Source organism: Bidens hawaiensis, unplaced genomic scaffold, assembly GCF_021521415.1.
Source record: "Bidens hawaiensis isolate Kalapana, Puna unplaced genomic scaffold, B.hawaiensis_p1.1 tig00026827_1, whole genome shotgun sequence".
Lineage (NCBI taxonomy): Eukaryota > Viridiplantae > Streptophyta > Magnoliopsida > Asterales > Asteraceae > Bidens > Bidens hawaiensis.
Genome location: NW_027494316.1, coordinates 41,428 through 61,040, shown reverse-complemented (window position 1 = coordinate 61,040; position 19,613 = coordinate 41,428). Strand labels below are relative to the sequence as shown.

The 19,613-nt window shown below is 35.8% G+C and overlaps 1 protein-coding gene across 1 annotated transcript; it reads left to right on the top strand.

Annotated features, from left to right (window-relative positions):
* Positions 1–9,792: 9,792 nt before the first annotated feature.
* Positions 9,793–11,429, top strand: LOC143574063 (small ribosomal subunit protein uS15-like). The gene is made up of 5 exons (XM_077058786.1): positions 9,793–9,924; positions 10,020–10,092; positions 10,520–10,658; positions 10,759–10,945; positions 11,275–11,429. Exons 1-5 carry the CDS (start codon positions 9,902–9,904, stop codon positions 11,306–11,308), a joined length of 456 nt encoding a protein of 151 aa, XP_076914901.1. The 5' UTR covers positions 9,793–9,901; the 3' UTR covers positions 11,309–11,429.
* The last annotated feature ends 8,184 nt before the right edge of the window (positions 11,430–19,613 follow it).

Here is a 19,613-nt window from a genome sequence, read left to right as displayed (position 1 = left end):
TTATCTCGAAACCACTCTCCTCGAAACGTATGTTCTTACTGGGCTGTCTTCAACGTGATTAAAATGTGATTTGGGCTTAAAATTTATCTACTGGATTGATTGGACGTTGTTATTGGGCTTTGTTTGTCTAAAGGATACATTAAAACCTGGTCTGGGACAAAATGGCTATCTGGGCCCATTTGGCCAGTCATTAGGGGTTCTCGGCCCAAATTATTGGAAAAGTCAGAAGTTTTTTTGTGTTTGGGCCATGTTTGGTGGGTTCATTCCGGGCCATGAGGGTTCTCGGCCCACGAGTTGTGAGATATAAAAAGTTCTTAAACTCAATTATCGTTATTATTTTCAAAATCAAGTTTTTCATCACATATGTCTCTCTCTCACAAAACATCTGGCCGAGAACCTTCTTCTGCTATACTAATCAAAAGCTCTAATCGGTGTTAGCTTCTTTGTTTGAATCACAGGTAAATGAAACCAAGTTCCAGTTAAGTGCTCTTTGTGAGGTCCTATGAGCTGTGTTCGCAAGAATCGATGAATAGATAGATAGACAAATCTCATCGGCAAACAAAGATTTTGATTTGTTAAATTGGTGTTTGAGATCTCGATTGGATGTGTTAGGGTTAATTGTTGGGGATCCAAAGGTGTTTTTTTGTAGGTTTAATGGGGTTTTCGGCGTTCTCGGAGAAGACGGCACACTTTCCAAGTGGGAATACAAAGGGTTTTTTGTCCCCAGCTGTCAACCAATCAAAAAGTTCTTGGTTGACTTTCGTTGACCGAGATCTCCTGGATTTGACCGAGAACTCACGTTCTTGGTTGACTTTAGTTGACCGAAATCGCTGGCCTTGACCGAGAACTCACGTTCTCGGTTAATCTTGACAGAGAACTTTGGCTTTTGACCGAAAACCAATGTGTTTGACCGAACTCAATTATATTATTATTATTTTTCTCTTATGGTCCACCAAATGTGATCTTGTTATATTTAACTATAGTCAAGTTTGCATTCACTAATTTGACTCGTTTGATGCAGTAATGGCTGATTAGGCACCTTAAAGTTCGTTGACACTCATAATATAGCTGGACACCTGTTTGATCCACCTCCAACACACAAGGAGTTCAAGTCTATAATAGTTGGCCTTAACACCTGCAGAATTTCTTACGCCTTACGAGAAAATCCTGTCATCTGTAGGAAAATGATCATAGATTTTTGGAACAACGCCTCAATCAACCAGCGAGGACCATGTGGAGTTGTTTCGATTGACTCCAAATTACAAAAGAAGTCGGTCGTCATCATAGAGGCCATCATACGAGAGGTGCTTTTGTTTGGGGATCAACCTGATTACCCAACGGAATATTCAACTGCTGAAATCACTGATGTTCTTACACGAATGGGATATGAGGGAACCTATCCTCCAGCAATCAAGAAATTGTTTCACCCGTACTGGAGATTCTTGATACACACGTTCTTCATAAGTGTGTCGGGAAGAAAGGGAGGTTCTGACGAAATAAGCCACACGCAGATGTCGGCTATAGTTTCTCTGATCATGAATTGGAATTTCAACTATTCCAAGTTTGTCTTTGATGAGATGATGAGAAACTTAAAGGGGAAGAAGAAGAAGGAAATGTTTCTTATGTATCCTAGATTTTTACAGATGATTTTTTACTCTCATTACACTAACCTTGTCAAATCTGTTGAAACATTAGATATGAAGTCGAACGGACATAACACTTTTGGGTTGATGAAACAGTCCAGGAAAGGATCAAAGATCGTTTATCACGGCCTTCATGCTTTGGTCAAATTTGGCCGGTTTGCCGAAATAGAAGTTGCTCCTGTCATTGCTCAAGTGGCTGAAGAACATGCAGCGCCAACTCAAAGGCGTGTTGCCACATTTGAGATCTCTAATGATGAAAATGAAGAGACAGAATACCGTGACACCGTTAGTGCTCCGACTGCTGAGCAACTAACGAATTTTGAGACTTTCAAAGAATTACTACAGTCAACTACATCGAAGCTTCCTCAAGAAACTGCTGTAAATGAAGAGAATGAAGATGTCCCCGAGGAACCAGCCGTCGATCTCACACGTAAACGAAGGAAGAAAGATCTGAGACCTGGCGTGCGGGTCATTAATGATGAAGCAACCACACCGTCAACAACAACAAGCCCACAGCTAGAATCACATCAGCCTGAGTCGATTGCTCCTAAGACTCATGTTTATTCAAATCCATCCTCTGCCTAGCCTCATACTCAAGATCGAGCCTTTGATGACATTGCTAGTGAGTTTGATTTTGAGGCAGATATTCACACTCTGATGAGGCTTATATTCCATGCACTGATGCTCCCTCTGGATCATCTGACCCAATCAATCAGGGTCGGTCAAGCTCTGGTGCTTCTGATAAGATTGCCCAGATTCTTGCCATGCAAGAAATTTATTTAAAGAACAAAGGTAAGGGAGTTGTACTTGAGGATACTCCTGTTGATGTACATGCTCTTCAACGTCGAGTCTTTAAGCTCGAACAAGATTCTGTTGTCAAAGATGTACGGATCCAAGAACTGGAAGCTAGTAACTCCGACAAAGATTCCAAAATTAAAGAGCTTCAGTCAAACATGAGAGAGCTAACTACTATTTATCTAGACCTCCAACAAAAACTTGTTTGGAAGTTTGGAGATGAATTCAAGAGCAGTGCTGATGTAATTTCAAAGATGCCCAACGTTGATCAAGGTGGTAGCTCTACTGTTCGTCCAGTTGAAAACATAAATGAATCTGAGATGCTGAAACAGTATATGTCTGTACCTCCAATTACCAAAGAGAAGTCAGATAGAGTTCAGAAGAAGCTTATGGTGATGAAAAACTCCAATCAGAATGTTGAGTCATCTAATCACCCAGACAGGTTCGTTGTCACCTTTCCAGAGAGTTTTTCAGATAACTATGGGGATCGATCTGGAGTGGAGTTGTGTCATGGGGTTTTGATGCTGAGAAGAACATGTGGTGGGTCAAACGGAAGTCCGGGACCACCGAGTACTATAAGAAGATGAAAGACTTTGGATCTTAGACTAAGGTGGATCTCAGTGACTTGATAAACTCTCCATTCCACAACCCAACAAATGATAAACGTGGAAGAGATTTCTGGAACTTTCTGAAAGGCCAAGTTGATAGAGGCTTTCCGAACATGTCAACTGCAGAATCTTTTTTGAAGAAAGCTAAGGGGGTCAAGGATCCAAAGACATAAAAGACAATGGTCAGTGTTATGTGGCATGCTACAAAGAAGGCTACTCATATTTTTGTGCCTAAGGCTATTCCAGACGGTACTCTGGATAACATGAGATTCTGTATGTATGACAGTGAGACTACCACCATTGTTGTACGTTTGGAGAAGGGCAAAGGGCAATTCAGATTTGTTGATCCAAGAGATTTGCTAAAGCTTGGATAGAAAGATATCAAGACCCTCTATACATTTCAAATAATTTTTGATCCGATCTTTGAAACGGCTGCTAAAGATTACAAGCATGGTAGCCTCTATTATCAGGTGCAAGTTTTGGGCAGGTGCTTTGAAAGACGCTGACATTGACTATATGGAGCAAGACTGAGAACCAAGCTAAAAACCAAGGGGGAGATTGTTAGGCCTAGATTAGATGATTTGTACTTAGTTTGTATGTTATGGGATTGTGTATCTAAACCTAGATCCTTATGGATCTCGGTGGACTTTTGGGCTATTGTTGGGCTAGCATATTGAATACCCTATATATAGAACATGATGTATAGGGTTTAGAGTGGTTCATTCACTTGTGGTTTTGGCCATTCACCTTGACATAGTGAACGAGATTTGTATTGTGCTTAAGCACCCGGCGTTCTATATAACGTGTGTTTTGAAGCAATTCATCGTGTTCTACGTGTTCATATTTCTTGTTCTTGAATCGTCTACTGTTGGATTTCCGCACCAACAGTTAGATACGTTGATATCATAATTGAAAGATCCGTCTTGGACCTTACATTGAGTAAAGATAAACTATCAATTGAATACATATAATGTGCAAATTGAAAATTTTAACTACTCCCAATTGTGTTGCAGATGTTGAAAAAAAACACAAAACTTGAATCATTTTATACAAAGAATAAGCATATAAAGATGAAAAAAACATAATCCCATTATGCGAACCAAATTGTCTTCGAATAACACTATGTCTTGTAACAATACGAATCACATGTGTAATGTTTTTGAAGCATCATACACAATTGTTTGCTTAGCATACTACCTCTCTTGAACTATGTACAAGTCCACTGACGATGCAGGTGCTATATTTCATTATTTCATATAATTTATGTCATATCAAAATAAAAATTTATGCCATCTTATATGTGTACTTTCCCTATTTCATAATGTCATGCCACTGAATTTGGTATTGTAACAACTCTAGAGTATATGCACAATTCAATAGCTTGAATGGAAATAATAACACCAGTACCATTAGCTGAAGTCAAACAACTCAAGAAGATTGCTATCAATTGAATGCCAAGAATTAGGTACTACCACCATTAAGCATAACATTTCCACAAATCCACCCTAAAATTGCTATAAAACACATTTACCAAATATTAACCAACCTTAACGAAAACAAAACATAGAGACTTGATGCACAAAGATACATACCATTACAAAATCAAATATATTATTTGACAGGCTTGAAAAAGTTACAAAACGGTCGTTGGCCGAAGACAACAGCCAAAACATCGCCATGAGACATTGCAGCATCCTCCTCTTTGGTATCTTTTTCATGACCTAACATTTATTATTTACAATGAAAGATACCGAACTTATTATTTATATAATTTTTATAATACACACACACGCACAATTATAAACGACAAAACACAGTAGCATAAGCGGAACAAACCCCTAATTTTGATCGAAAATCTTACCTAGGGCAAAACCATAGCCAAACCAATCGTAATCACTCTTCCGTATCCAGGATGAAGACATTTCCCACCGAATTCAATTATCCATTGTCGCCTATATCAAACAAATTGATTGATGGATGAAACCTATGAATACTAATCCTGTAGATTATCATTTGAAACTGAAAGTCAATATCAATTAAGAAACTACATCCAACATTTGAGGTAAAGCGCATCATAATCGCTAGGCATAAGCCCTAAAGTCAACAAAATCACAAATGAACTTATCGAGAGACAACTTACCAGAAAGCCGTCGAACGACCGTAATTCGATTACGATTACAAATGCCTGAGCTTTATTTCAAGCTTCTGATTAAACAATTCAAACAAACATTAGGTCTTGAAACAAATTAAGAGTAATTAGTGCATGAAGAAAGACATACCAGTCGAGGTGGGATAGAGATGAGATAGAGAGATTATTTGATTTGTATGGTCTGTTTGTTTAATAGAAAAGAATAAAAGACTGTGGGGAGTAGTAGTTAGTGGTTTGTGTGGTCCAATTAGAATAGCACGCTATTCAAAAATGTTTTAAAGAAAGAAGATGAGGAATTGTACAACACATGAAGCTAAGAGTGCAACATCCAAAGCTGTCAAGAGTTCCAAATTAATATATAGGATAATTAGGTGCGAGAAGAAGTAAGAATAAATATAAAAAATTATATTATTAGTTAACTAGGTTAGAACCCGTGTGATACACGGGTTAGTAAAAAATATATAATTAAAAAAACAAAACAAAAACACATGTTGTACATAGGATAATAATAAAACAAAATGATAATATAAACAATTACAAACATTTTTGTTAATATCACAAAATTACCAATAGCATACACGTAATAGACATTCGTGTTTTGTAGTAGTTAATAAACGTTATAAATCTTTAAAATTTTTTATTGGTAAGCTTTCATAGAGACTAAATCTTAAAGTTGTCTAATACTTTGATTGTTCCCTATCGAAACAAAATTAGGAAAATAAAAAAAAAAATGTAAAAAAAGACTCATCCAAAGAGGTCCTAAACTCTGAAAATATGTTTTGAACAAATAACTTGTAAAAAATTAAATTAATAAATAAATACTCATTTTATTATAATAAAAAACTATTTAGAGACAAAATAATAATAATAATAATATAAATACCCACTTTAATAAATACCTCCTTGATTCCAACACATGATAGCCCGAGCCCGGGAACAGAATGTCGAAAAAGCTGGTAGACCATATGAGCCAAAGATCAATGCTTGAAGGAAGAACATAACATTTGACACCAAATGCAGGACATTAGTTTACATATAATTATTCTTTAATAATGTTAAATGCATGCAGCGGATTAAAAGAAATGCCACGGACGACTAAGATACACATCATTGTACATTCCAAATTCAAAACTCAGTTGATTATCCAAGAAAGACTGAGGAATTACAAAATAATAATGATGTAAGCATTCAATGTTTTACAATATGAATAAGTATTATATTAAAGAATATACCTTTCACCAACATAAATTTAGGAACAACACTGTGCGCGTCCAGCTAAAGGGCAATGGTTTGCCGACTCAGCATAACAAAAAGCTGAAAAAGCAGCTGTAATTCCAACTATTATAAAAGAAGAGCCGAGAGCAGGAACATAATGCTCTCGTGCTACCGTTACCACAAGAATGTATACCTAAACTTCATTTTTTGAATGAAAATCTAATTCCTTTCATATACCTATGTTAATCAGTTTTAACATCAAAACACTAAAATATTTATTTTCAAAACGGGTGCTTATCATCACCCTTACATTCTTATAACAATGTGAAACATCATTCAAGTTTAGTTTTTTTTTTAAAAAAATGCTACAAATTTTAATTTCAAAAACGTCTCAAAGTATATTGGTTGATACAAAAATGATGATTTCTTTACCAAATGGAAAACCTTTCAAGAGCATTTTAACCACTGTAATCGACCTAAAAAAATTAGAAAATTGTAGAAGACTAAGGGTACATATGTTATTGTCCTATCATAACAATATTTTATTTTAAAAAAATAAAAAAAATGTTAAAATCATAACATGAATTCAGATGGTGCAATTTAAATGCACAAATAAACAATTACCTTTTCTTATACAAAACACATTCAATTACTTGAACATAACCTAAGACTTGGGTTCACTATGTCCGCATTGTCCTCATTATTCCTATAAACACTACACACTTACTGTATATGTATAAATGTATTTATCTAAATTGAAAAAAAAAACTAATAATGACACAAAATTATAATGGAAAAATCTCAAACATTAAGAACAGTTTCCATGTAACTGGGGATATCAGACAATCAATTATTACTTTGTTTTGTAGAAATGCATGTTCATAGTGATAACAAAGTCAAGAATAGCTGCAACAACATCAACAATAGTATAAATAAGCCCTTTAGCTCTATCGATCAAGTCTCTCAACTTCTATGGGTCAAAAAACTGAACATCGTTCGGCCTGATAAAACATGATAACATTTAGACCCAAAATAAATCAAGGAAAAACAAAATTATAATTCAATTGCTTGATTGCTTCTAAAGAAATTGAACACAAAACAGTATCCGTACGTACCGATCTTGATTAGATAACATTAAATATAATAATTGAGACAATGAAGACGCAAATAGAATGATCCATGGCAAGTTCAGTAAACTCTTTGATGAGCTCTAGATCAAAATGGTTCAATGAAAAGGGTCGAGAGGTTTGGATATATATATCTGTGTGTGTGTGTGTGGGAGGGTTATCCTAAAATAAGTAGTTTTTTAGGAAGACCATGAATAGATAATAGCAATTGGATCATGTTAATCAATGATTGAGATTTAAAATTACAAAAACCCGATATAGTTTTCTAGAATTACCCTTTCACCATTGTAGCCGACATAGTTTTTGGAACTATTCTTTCACCATAATTTGTAATGCCACATTTAAAAAATCTATTGGTTCTTACCATTCCTAGATTACTTCTTAACTTTATTTGATCTCTTTTCTGTATATATATATATTTGGCACTTAAAGTCTTATTACATTTCATAATATTACACTCCAAAGAATCATAATTGATATTTAATGGATAAAATTGTTAACTTACCAACTTGTTTATATCACTTGGATCTATAAAGCCCATAAAAGGATATCATAATGATATGAAACTGGTTTTTAAAACTAAATTTCTTTTATTGAGTAAGTTTGAACCATAGTCACGTTCGAATTCCTCAACACTCTTAATTTATTTGCCCAAAATCGAAACCCTATTGTTTTTTGACAATCTGCACAAATTTTTAAATCACGTTACCAATCAGAATTGTAACAATCAAAAGTTTATTTGATTAATTTATGACACAGAGTTAGATAAACATGATAAATTTTGATTAATTGAAACTATTGCATCATCGTATCGATTGAGTCAAACTTAGGTCATGTTGTAGAAAGTTATATAGAAATATGAATATAACTCTTTAATTTCAAACCAAAGTTATAAAATTTGAGAAGTCTCATTTCATAAATTGGATTTAATCAAATAACCAAAAGGATATAATTAATTTTATTGAACCCATGTTTTTACCAACGAATCTCCTATGAATGTTTTAATTTTGTGTTGCATTCGATAAATCTACACTCATGTTGATGAACATCGACAGAAACACATGTAAAAAGAAGAAATCAAACAAACCTTATAATTCTAATGTAAAAGACAAATACAAAAGCAGACGATGATCGTTAATTGAACATGTATAGTCAAATCACATTTATACTTTAAATTAGTGTATAACAATTACCGAATTAGGGTTGAGGATTACATATGAACATGTATATTCCAATAGAATCTGTAAATTGAATATTCATAATGGAATCATGCAAATAGAACATGTATATTACAAATGAATTCTGATAAAGAAGAGCATCAGCCAATGAGAATTGTTAGGTTTAAACCTGAAGGATGAAAATAGAACTGCCTTTGACATAGTTTGGTTGTTTACACAATCAGCTATATGTAAATTCAATTTTAATTTTAATGAAAAGGAAAAAAAATGCCAAAAATGTCATGAGGCAATATAAAGAGATTTGATAACAAATATTTTAATAAAAAGAAAAAAATAAAAAAAACGGCCAAAATTGCATGTAGCAATTTAACAAATATTTGATGAAAAGGAAAAAATAAAAAAAAGCCAAAGTTCCATGTGGCAATTTAAAAAGATTTAATAAAAAATATTTTTATGAAAATGAAAATATAAAAAAAATGTCAAAATGTCATGTAACAATTTAAATAGATTTGATGAAAAGTAGGGGGAATGGTTAATTGAAAATCCACTATTTTATTATATAGGTAGATTGCTAAAACAATATGTGAGGTGTACATTTTTTTCCCAAACCGGTTTTATACCTAATCACTTTTGTTAACATGGGTCAAAACCGGTTCAGGTCACAAACCGGTTATGGAGGAAAATATTCGAACCATATACAGATTAGTTTGGTTTGAGTTGAAACTGGCTTGTGGTCCAAATTGGCGGCATGCTAGGACCAGGTTGGGCAACCCGGATCGGGTTGTAAACCTTTTTGAGTGACGTCATGGAAAGCCAATATACAAACTGACACAGCTGAAATCCGTTTGGGTCAAACCGATTTTAGAAATGGGTTCGTCAGGTTATTCCAGACCCCTTTTTTAACACCTCTAAAAAAGCTAAATAAAATTTATTTTAACCATAATTAATAGAGCATTTTCTTTTATCATAATATCACATTTCAAAACTTCAAATGCATTGAGCCCAATTACCATGATACGAAGCCCAACTTATCTAAAAACCGGGCCTGTACTGGAATACCCTTAAATCCATACTATAAATGGTCATGGATCCATAAGTTTTCTCTTTGCGCCTCCATTTGCATATCTAGGGTTTTGTTCTTCATCCACCGGCGCAGCAGCAGAAGCAACACCTAACCACCGTCACCATGGGTCGTATGCACAGCAAAGGGTATTATTATTATTATTATTATTATTATTATTATCTCATCTCATTTTATTAGTAGACTCAAATCAATTACTAAATGATAATTGTCTAATTTACAGAAAGGGTATTTCTGCATCAGCCAAGCCCTACAAGAGGACTCCACCAAGCTGGTTGAAGATCTCTGCTCAGGATGTATGTTTTTTTTTTTTACGTTTTTCATTTTTATTTTGTTTTATGTTTATTGGCTATTTTTTATTAATTTGCTGACCTTATAAGTTGATGTTTTTAACACTGAAACTGCTGAATATTCTTTAATCCATTGCCTTTAGAGTTTGATTTATATTTATATACTTTAGTGTGTTTATCCAAGTTAAAAATGCAAATAAAACTGATAAAGATTAATCATAATTTTTTATTTTTTACTTTTTGTTTTTATAAAATGATATTAGTGATAGATGCTTAAACTGCTAGTTTGCTAAAATTGAGCTTCATAGTTATTGAAGTAAAGCCTAGGGTTTCACATTTTGTTTAGTTTTCATATTTTTACTTTCTGCTCAACAAGATATTATTTTAGTGATGAATTTCAATTTGATTATAAAAGTTTTTTTAAATTTATCAGGTTCAAGACAGCATCTGCAAGTTTGCGAAGAAGGGTCTCACACCGTCCCAGATAGGTGTCATACTTCGTGACTCTCACGGTATTGCTCAGGTTAACAGTGTGACCGGAAGCAAGATTCTCAGAATTCTCAAGGCTCATGGTATGCATTATACTATCATTCTAGTACATTAACTGTTATATTATTCTTATTATCATTATTAGTTAGTTGGCTGATTTGTGTTTATTATACACATTAACAGGGCTTGCTCCTGAAATCCCTGAGGATTTGTACCACCTGATCAAGAAGGCGGTTGCAATCAGAAAGCATTTGGAGAGGAACAGGAAAGACAAAGATTCCAAGTTCAGGTTGATTCTTGTTGAGAGCAGGATTCATCGACTTGCCCGTTACTACAAGAAAACCAAAAAGCTTCCACCCGTCTGGAAATAGTATGTTACTTATTCTTTTTGTAATATTTTTGTTCATTTTTTGTTAAAGCACTTGTGTTCCCATAAACTGACTTGAAATTTGTTGCAAGTTTAATCCAAACTGAAGCTAGGTTGCCTAATTTGTCACTTTTAATAACTTTTTTTATTATTTACTATATATTTTATATAGATTTTAAAATATGTTTAAATTGTTAAACCATTAAAACTCTCTGGTCCATCTACTCTGTTTTACTTATGGAGTTTTTGTAATTATTTACTCGCACTTTTTATTTATGTTTAAAGGTGTTTTTTATTGTACTCTGTTTACTAATTGCTGTTTGTCTTTGCAGTGAGTCAACCACCGCTAGCACTCTTGTGGCTTAGAGAATCGTTGAAGTCGAACCTAGTCTTGATGTCCAGGTTATCTTGTTAAGAGTCAATCATTTATGGTTTCTATCAAAAAAGATTTTGTGTTGTTTTGAAGAACTTGTTAAAAGATGTACCTTTTCACATTAACAGTTGGGTTTTGTGAGCTAAATTGTTGGAAGTTGGGTTATTTTGGTAATTACTTTGTTTACGTGTGTTATATAGTGTTAGCAGTCTACCATATGATAAGTTAAATTATAAGCCTTTTAAGCCAAAATCTGCAAATTATTTGTTTTGGATAATATGTTATCAATCTAGGTTTTTTTTCCTTAAATTGTTTTTATGAAAGCAATATGTGCCTGCCAAGTTGTTGATTTAGTATATTGCATATTAAAAAGACGATACAAAAAGTGTGTTGTTTCATGCCTTAAACTATAGTTGTAAATATCGCGCCTAGATGTTGAGTACTCCACAAGTAATCTTTGATTAATCCTTGCTTAGGCCGAGTTCTTGGTGAGCCATCCTCGAATACGTTATGACTAAGACCGAGTACTCCCAACTCTTCAATCGGCCTCTTAGGGTCGTCGGTCTAGCGACTTTTGCAACCTTGCTTTAAACTTTAGGTGTAGTTTAGATAATTACTTCAATTAAATTTTTATTGATAGTGGTTATGAAAGTTTTTATGAGTAGCTTACGTTATTTGTCGTTAGTGAATTTTTGATGTGAGAACAATTTTAATGCCAGCATGATCAGTTATTCTCATTTCTCAGTGCTTGGAAAAATTGGGTTCCTTCAGTTAACCTTTTTTATTGACAAACTCTGTTAAATAAAATCTCTTTTAAAAAGATTAATGGTGCTGGTTATGCGATATGTAGTGAAAAACCTGATTGTACACAACTTTGTATCATGTTGATTGAAGCACAGATTGTTTTTTTGGATAAAGATTTAGATGCTCATTTTCCCCTTTTAGTCATTGATATCGTTCATCTCTTACTGAACATACGGTCACTGCTTGGTCGTTCATCACTGTTATGTTTGAGTCGTTCAAATTCCAATAGAATGGAGGAGCTAAAAGCCAACCGTAAATACCAATACCATGCCAGAATACACAAAATGTTCTTTTTTTTTCCAAAAAGAGGGTTGCTGATAAAAATATTTACCAATTTGGTGTTGATTCAAAACTATTTATTAAAAGGGTGTTCTTAGATAATTTTTTGTTTCTCACTCTTAATTTCATTAGACAACTTGTATTTTAATAATTAATACCATTAAACCTACTTTTCTTCATTACTCTCAACCAAATGTGAATCTTACATCAATAATAAAATTGAATCAGATTTTTTTATATATTTGCCAATCAAAATTTATCCATAATAATATTTGTTGATCTTGAAAAATAAAAACTTCATTTTTAAGCTGGAAAAATAAAAACTTCATAATTTAGGCGACTGTTTACCAAAAACACAGGTCTCTACAAAGTCGTAAGACCATGTATGGGGGCTGACGCCTGCCTAGTGCCGGAAGGTCAAGGAAGTTGGTGACCTGATGACAGGGGAGCCGACGACCGAAGCCCCGGTGAACAGCGGAGGTAGCGAAATTCCTTGTCGGGTAAGTTCCGACCCGCACGAAAGACGTCACGATTTGGGCACTGTCTCGGAGAGAGGCTCGGTGAAATAGTTATGTCTGTGAATATGCGGACTACCTGCACCTGGACAAAAAGACCCTATGAAGCTTTACTATTCCCTGGGATTGGCTTTGGGCCTTTCCTGCGCAACTTAGGTGGAAGGTGAAGAAGGCCTCCTTGCAGAGGGTCCGAGCCATCAGTGAGATACCACTATAGAAGAGCTAGAATACTAACCTTGTGTGACGTACGGGCCAAGAGACAGTCTCAGGTAGACAATTTCTATGGGGCGTAGGCCTCCCAAAAGGTAACGGAGGCGTGCAAAGGTTTCCTCGGGCCGGACAGAGATTGGCCCTCGAGTGCGAAGGCAGAAGGAAGCTTGACTGAAAGACCCACCCGTCGAACAGGGACAAAAGTCGGCCTTAGTGATCTGACGGCGCCGAGTGGAAGGGTTGTCGCTCAACGGATACAAGTTACTCTAGGGATAACAGGCTGATCTTCCCCAAGGGCTCACATCGACGGGAATGTTTGGCACCTCGATGTCGGCTCTTCGCCACCTGGGGCTGTAGTATGTTCCATGGGTTGGGATGTTCGCCATTAAAGTGGTACGTGAGATGGGTTCAGAAGGTCGTGAGGCAGTTCGGTCCATATCCGGTGGGGGCGTTAGAGCATTGAGAGGAGCTTTCCCTAGTACGAGAGGACCGGGAAGGACGCACCTCTGGTGTACCAGTTATCATTACCGCGGTAAACGCTGGGTAGCCAAGTGCGGAGCGGATAACTACTGAAAGCATCTAAGTAGTAAGCCTACCTCAAGATGACTTCTCTCCTATTCCGACTTCCCCAAAGCCTCCGGTAGCACAGCCGAGACAACTGGTTCTCTGCCCTGCGGGGATGGAGCGGCAGAAATTTTGAGAATTCTTGAACCTTATTCCTACATGACCCGATCAATTCGATCAGGCACTCGCCATCTATTTTCATTGTTCAACTTTTTGACAACATGAAAACACAAAGCTTTGCCCTCCCTCTCTACCTGTCACACCCCAGACCACGGCCTAGGCGTGCGACGCATATGTTGGTACCACATTTGTAAATATATCAGAGTTAAGTGTGGAAGTTATAAATATGTGGATTTAAGATATTGTATTTACAGTCAAAAGACGGGATTATAAAATACCCGTTTTAAGTTTAACAAAAGGATTACTTGGTTAATTACAAAACCACCATTTCATATTTTAATATTTAACAAAAAGATCCGAGCCATCGGATATCTTGAGCACTTCGAGCTTCCAAGCCCTATTCTTGATTACCTGCAAAATGTTTAGAAAATACGTCAGCAACACATGTTGGTGAATATGCTGACGTTAAAATATTTTCTTTTACTTGATTACCCCTTGAGACATAGTTATGACCGACCCATCGTGGCTTAGGAATAATCAAGCTTTGAAACAACACAATTATAAACTCAAGTCTCTACACAAAACACCCCAGCAAACACCGCAGCGTTCGACACTAGTTAAGTACCATACGTATACACATGGTCGTGCTCTCCTCGTGGAAAGCGTCATATGACCAGGTGTGGTGCGGGTGCCCACCGTATTTACCACATATGTAAGGATTCAGACAAACGTACACGACAGCCTGAGGGCTAGCGCTTACTTTTGTTTATAATGTTTTAGAGACACGTAGTCCCATGTAAACCTTTTCATTTAATTCATTTGACTCGTTTTAAACAAGTTTGTAAAGTTTGGGGCGTATTCACTGATGGTTGGTTAATTTGTATATGTTTTAGTTCGTTTATTCTTTAGTTTAATCGTTTATTTTAGGAACTTCGATACTTCATACGTGTATTATTGTATTTCACGGAATGAAGACCCGGGATATCTAGGACACGAAACGAGGAATATTAATGAAATTTGTTGGTGACAAGTCCCATCGCGATACGCGATGGGCTTGGCTGAAGGCCCATCGCGTATCGTGATGGGTTTTAAATTAAGTGTTGACTTTCTGGTCCATCGCGATACGCGATGGACCAGTGAAGACCCCATCGCGTATCACGATGGGGTGTGCAAACGGGAATTAGGGTTTATATCATAAGTTTTCATCATAAACAACGCTAACTCGTATTTTTACCAACGGAGGCGATTTCCAGCAGTTCAAGAAGGTGATTTCACCATTCTAGCTCGTTCCAAGACCATATACATGATCCATATCATCATTATTGACGTTTCGATGATGTCGTGGCTCGGCTAATCTCCTAGAATCTCACCCGGGATGTATAGTTTGTAACTTTTACAGTTTTTCTCATGTGACTAAGAACAATATGTATAATTGTTTATGGTTGATATATGATTATTGATGTTTAGTATTTCTGTGTGTTCAATCGGTTTAGGTTTACGTTGGTCTGAACGATTTGTTACCAGTTGCTAGATAATTGATTATATGATTTTTTGATTAGATTGAATACAATAAAACATATAATTGCCCTTAATTGAGTCACACTGGCAATGACTGTTTGATTACCAGTGCCGTGTGTAAAGCGATTGTTGATGTCTAAGGTTTTGTCTGATTGATCAGTCTGTAGTTAACCATTAATAATTAATCTGTTAGGTTGCATGAGATCACTGTAGGTTGCTTACTTGAATTCCCCGGTGTGATTTTCTTTGTTAATTGATTGAAACTTCATTTATTTGTTTATTTGCTTAATTCTCTAAAATCAACTAAATTGCTTGTGTGATCAGCACTAAATGTGTTACTTCATAATATTAAAGTTGTTTACACGAATCACATTGACCACATACTCCTGGTGGATACGATACCTTACTTATCCTATCTATATAGTTTAATTAGGTTTTTGATTGACTTGAACGACGCCCATTCGAGCTCTGTAGTGGCGTTATCTATTCGGGACCCCGTCCACCGCTACTTACACCGTATTGTTGCTTACACTATTGCTGGCCGTCATTCGGTATGCGATAAGTGTAGCAACTTCGATTTGTTGTGCCTCATGTCTATCATCACTGGCAGGGAGGCCAACATAGCGATGCTGCTCCTCACATCGTTCGGCAGAGGCCGAAATTTATAGGGGGCGACAACCCAGTTATCTTTGGGGCCATATTACGCAGATTACGCAGAGTCTAGGGGTCTTTGACAGATATCCGGTTGCATACTTCACCCTTGGACTGGCCACATTGACGTTTGATTTGGCGAATGCTCGGAGAGCCGGGATTTTTGAGATGGACGATCCACCCGCGCTCATCCCAATCCGAGAGGGACCACAGGTACCGCCACCAGCGGGTAGTGCAGCTGATGTGACTATGCATAGGGGGATTCCTTTTGACATTTGTCAAATTCGGGTCTCGATTGTATTCTTATTGGTGTTGTTTTATGTTGTAAACCGACCCGTTTTGTAAACCGAAACTCATGATATATAAAATATTGGATTTTTATGTTATCAAAGCATTCCCATTTGTTCAATTTGAAAAACTCCTTTTAGGGATTCGAAAATGCATTTAAAACGAGCAAAATACATCAAAAACGAACTCCTGGATGCGAAACGAACTACGCTAGACGAGCTGAAAGCCCCCCCTGGGCACGTCGCGCTGCGCGACCAGGGCAAGGAAGGCCGTCGTGCGGCATGAGCTGCATCAGATCAGCAAACGTTTTTTTGTTGTTTTGTGCTTGTTTTTGATCCTTTTTGTATAAAACTTCTTATGTTTAACACCCATATTTGACCACCAACATTACCCTATATATGCACACACTCTTTCCCCCTCATTTACACCTGCTACATCTCCCTTTTCTCTCTCAAAATATCAAAGATTCAAAGGTTGTTTATTAGTTGTTCTTGAAGGTTTGACTTCTAAAAGTCAAACTGAGTTTAATCTTTCATTCTAACTTGTTTATCTAACCTTACTAACACTTGAATATGGTGGTACAACATATATATAATACACTCCCCTTGTTACCTTTGGTAGTTACTTCTCCGACTCCGGTTGGTTAAGTTTCGGACCTCGTAAGGCAAGGCTTCATGATATATATATACACTCACATAACTTGTTTGCACATATTATTTATGCTTAACTTCTGCTCATTTTAGTTTTTTAGTCACATTTATAAGTCTTGGGTATGTGGAGACCATCTATGAACTCATTGTGAGATGGAAATCGAACCAAACCGAACTTTTGTTAAAAAAGACTCGTTGTTGACTTTTTAGTTGTAGAACTTAAATATTTTCATTTGTACATTATTATACAAGATCAATGATATATGGGTATGTGGAATCCATCTATGAACTTGTTGTGAAATGGAAACCGAACCGATCTGATTTTTACTCGCTTAAGACACACAAATGTGTTTTTAGCTATCAAGACTTGTATATTTCTTTAAAAATAGTTAACAAACTAATTTTAATTATTTTCTTAAGTACTTTGAAATGTTAGATCCAACTTTATCTCATAACAAAGTTTGGACCGACAAAACCGAACACTGGCTTAACGAACGTTGTTAGTTCTAAAACAATAGATCTACATACTTGGTTAAGTCTTATAAAGTTTTATTGAGCTATCTCATAACATTTATTATTTTGGAAAGTTGACTTTGGGTTTGACCAATTATCAAGACCTGAACCAACAACCCGAACACTCGTTAAAAACCCGTTTTAGTATCTTTAACCCAATGGAACTTGCATTTTAGCATTTTTCCTACCTTATTACTTAACATTGGTTAAGTAAATATTAAGGTTAGATACTTTAACCCAGTTTTGAGCAAACTTACATTTTTAAAAGGTTAGTATTATAAATTCTTAAATAGTTACAGTTTAAACTTTGAACTTTAATTGTTTACTTTTTGCAACAATTATTTTATTTAAATATCTTTAAGACAACCTTTCTAAACCTAAGATTTTCTTTTATTTAGGCTTCGTACGTTAAACCCGTCGTTCCGGCAAATCTTCAAATTACCAACTTTTTAAGTTTATTACTTGAACGTGAGTACTTTCATACCCCATTTTCTATCTTTTATTTTGGGGGTGACATTTCATCTTATCTAAACTAAATGTTTTATACTTGGGTCTTAAACCACAAATGTTATTGTATACTTTACTTAAATACTTGCTCGATTTGGTGTTCTATGATTATATGCCTATGTGTTTATCGTTTTTGGTTGGTTGATCTATAAATCCTAGACTACTTGGCATCCCCTTGTAGCAAGGTTTCGTTAACGTAATGCAATTAACGATAACTATAAAATTCTTGACTATTTGGCATCCCCTTATAGTTAGGTGTCGCTAACGTAAATCTATTAGCGATCTTATCCAAATTATTGCTTTTATTTATTGTTTCGTATACGAGTTTTGTGGATCTTTTTACTATATATCTATATGCTCAAACTTATGAATTGCTCACCAACCTTTGTGTTGATAAACTTTATTTTATGAAATGTTATAGGTTTGCTTCTAGGTTGATTATGGAGCTTATGGAGAAAACGTCACAAATACCTTTAGGATATTAGCAAAAAAGAACAATATATTATTTGCTATGTTTTGTTGTATTTGTCTTATGAATATTCGTTATGTGACATTTTCGATGTTGTAAAATGAAATAAGTTTATTAAATATTGTCGCTTTAAATAGTGTCATGTGCTTATGGGCAATCGTTACATCCCGGCATGTTCCGCCGCCTTTGGTCGGGGTGTGACATTCCTACTCATCGTCAGCACGTTCGGCTCCCGCGCATTGAGCGCCCTCAGCAGCAGCATCCGCTGAGAGAGGCATCATCATCATCATCACAGCAACAGCCGCAGCGGCCAATCATATTGGCTATGATTTATCAGCAGCAGTCGGTGATGCAGCAGGAGCAGGTGGCACAGCGGGACCACCTGGCCCGTTATGATGATTATTTTCAATTACTATTTGTTGCCTTGCAGGTACCGCTCCCAGCCTCATTAATTATCACAGAGGAGCAGCCTGTGGACCCGCAGAATGGTTCAAATGATGATCCGCCAGCACAGTAGACTTTTGGTTACCTTTTTACTTTATTTTGTTTTTATTCTCATGTTCTGTATTATATTAATATTATATTTTTGGGAATATTGTATGGGTAACCGGTTGGGTGTCTATGGTTATATATCTTTTGATGTATGTTGGGTTTGATTTGCTTGTATATTATGTTGTAACTGAACTTTGTGGGTGTTGTTCACTATAAACCCTCACGAGACCCCACTCGTCCTCCAGGGCTACCGGGAGGTTTACAGGGCTTGTTGCATATGCTAAATGCAATCGTGATTCCTACGAAAGTGAGTTAGGTCTTTTAACGTTATAACTTGTTTAACAAAATTAATTATGAAACGACTTAATTTGGCTCGGTAATTTTTTTACTAAAATTAACAAAAAATCATTTTCATAACTCTTAAAAGATCTATTTCTTACAGTTGTGAGAAGCTTGCTTCCACACGTCTCGAGATTTTGCAGGTTCGGTTGTCAGTTTAGTACTTGGTCGAGACGAGAGTATACGAGGGTTTATGAGAGTTCGCGAGCCGACTGGTCCTTTTCCAGTCTCATTGATATCAGGTGATTTTAGTTTCATAGTTTATTTTGTTTTCTTAGTTTAAATGTTAAAAGTGTAATTGTATAATTTCTAGTAGAACCGTTACATTTGAGCCCCGAGTTTTTAAAAATTGCTTAACAGTCAAAAAGTCAATTTCAAC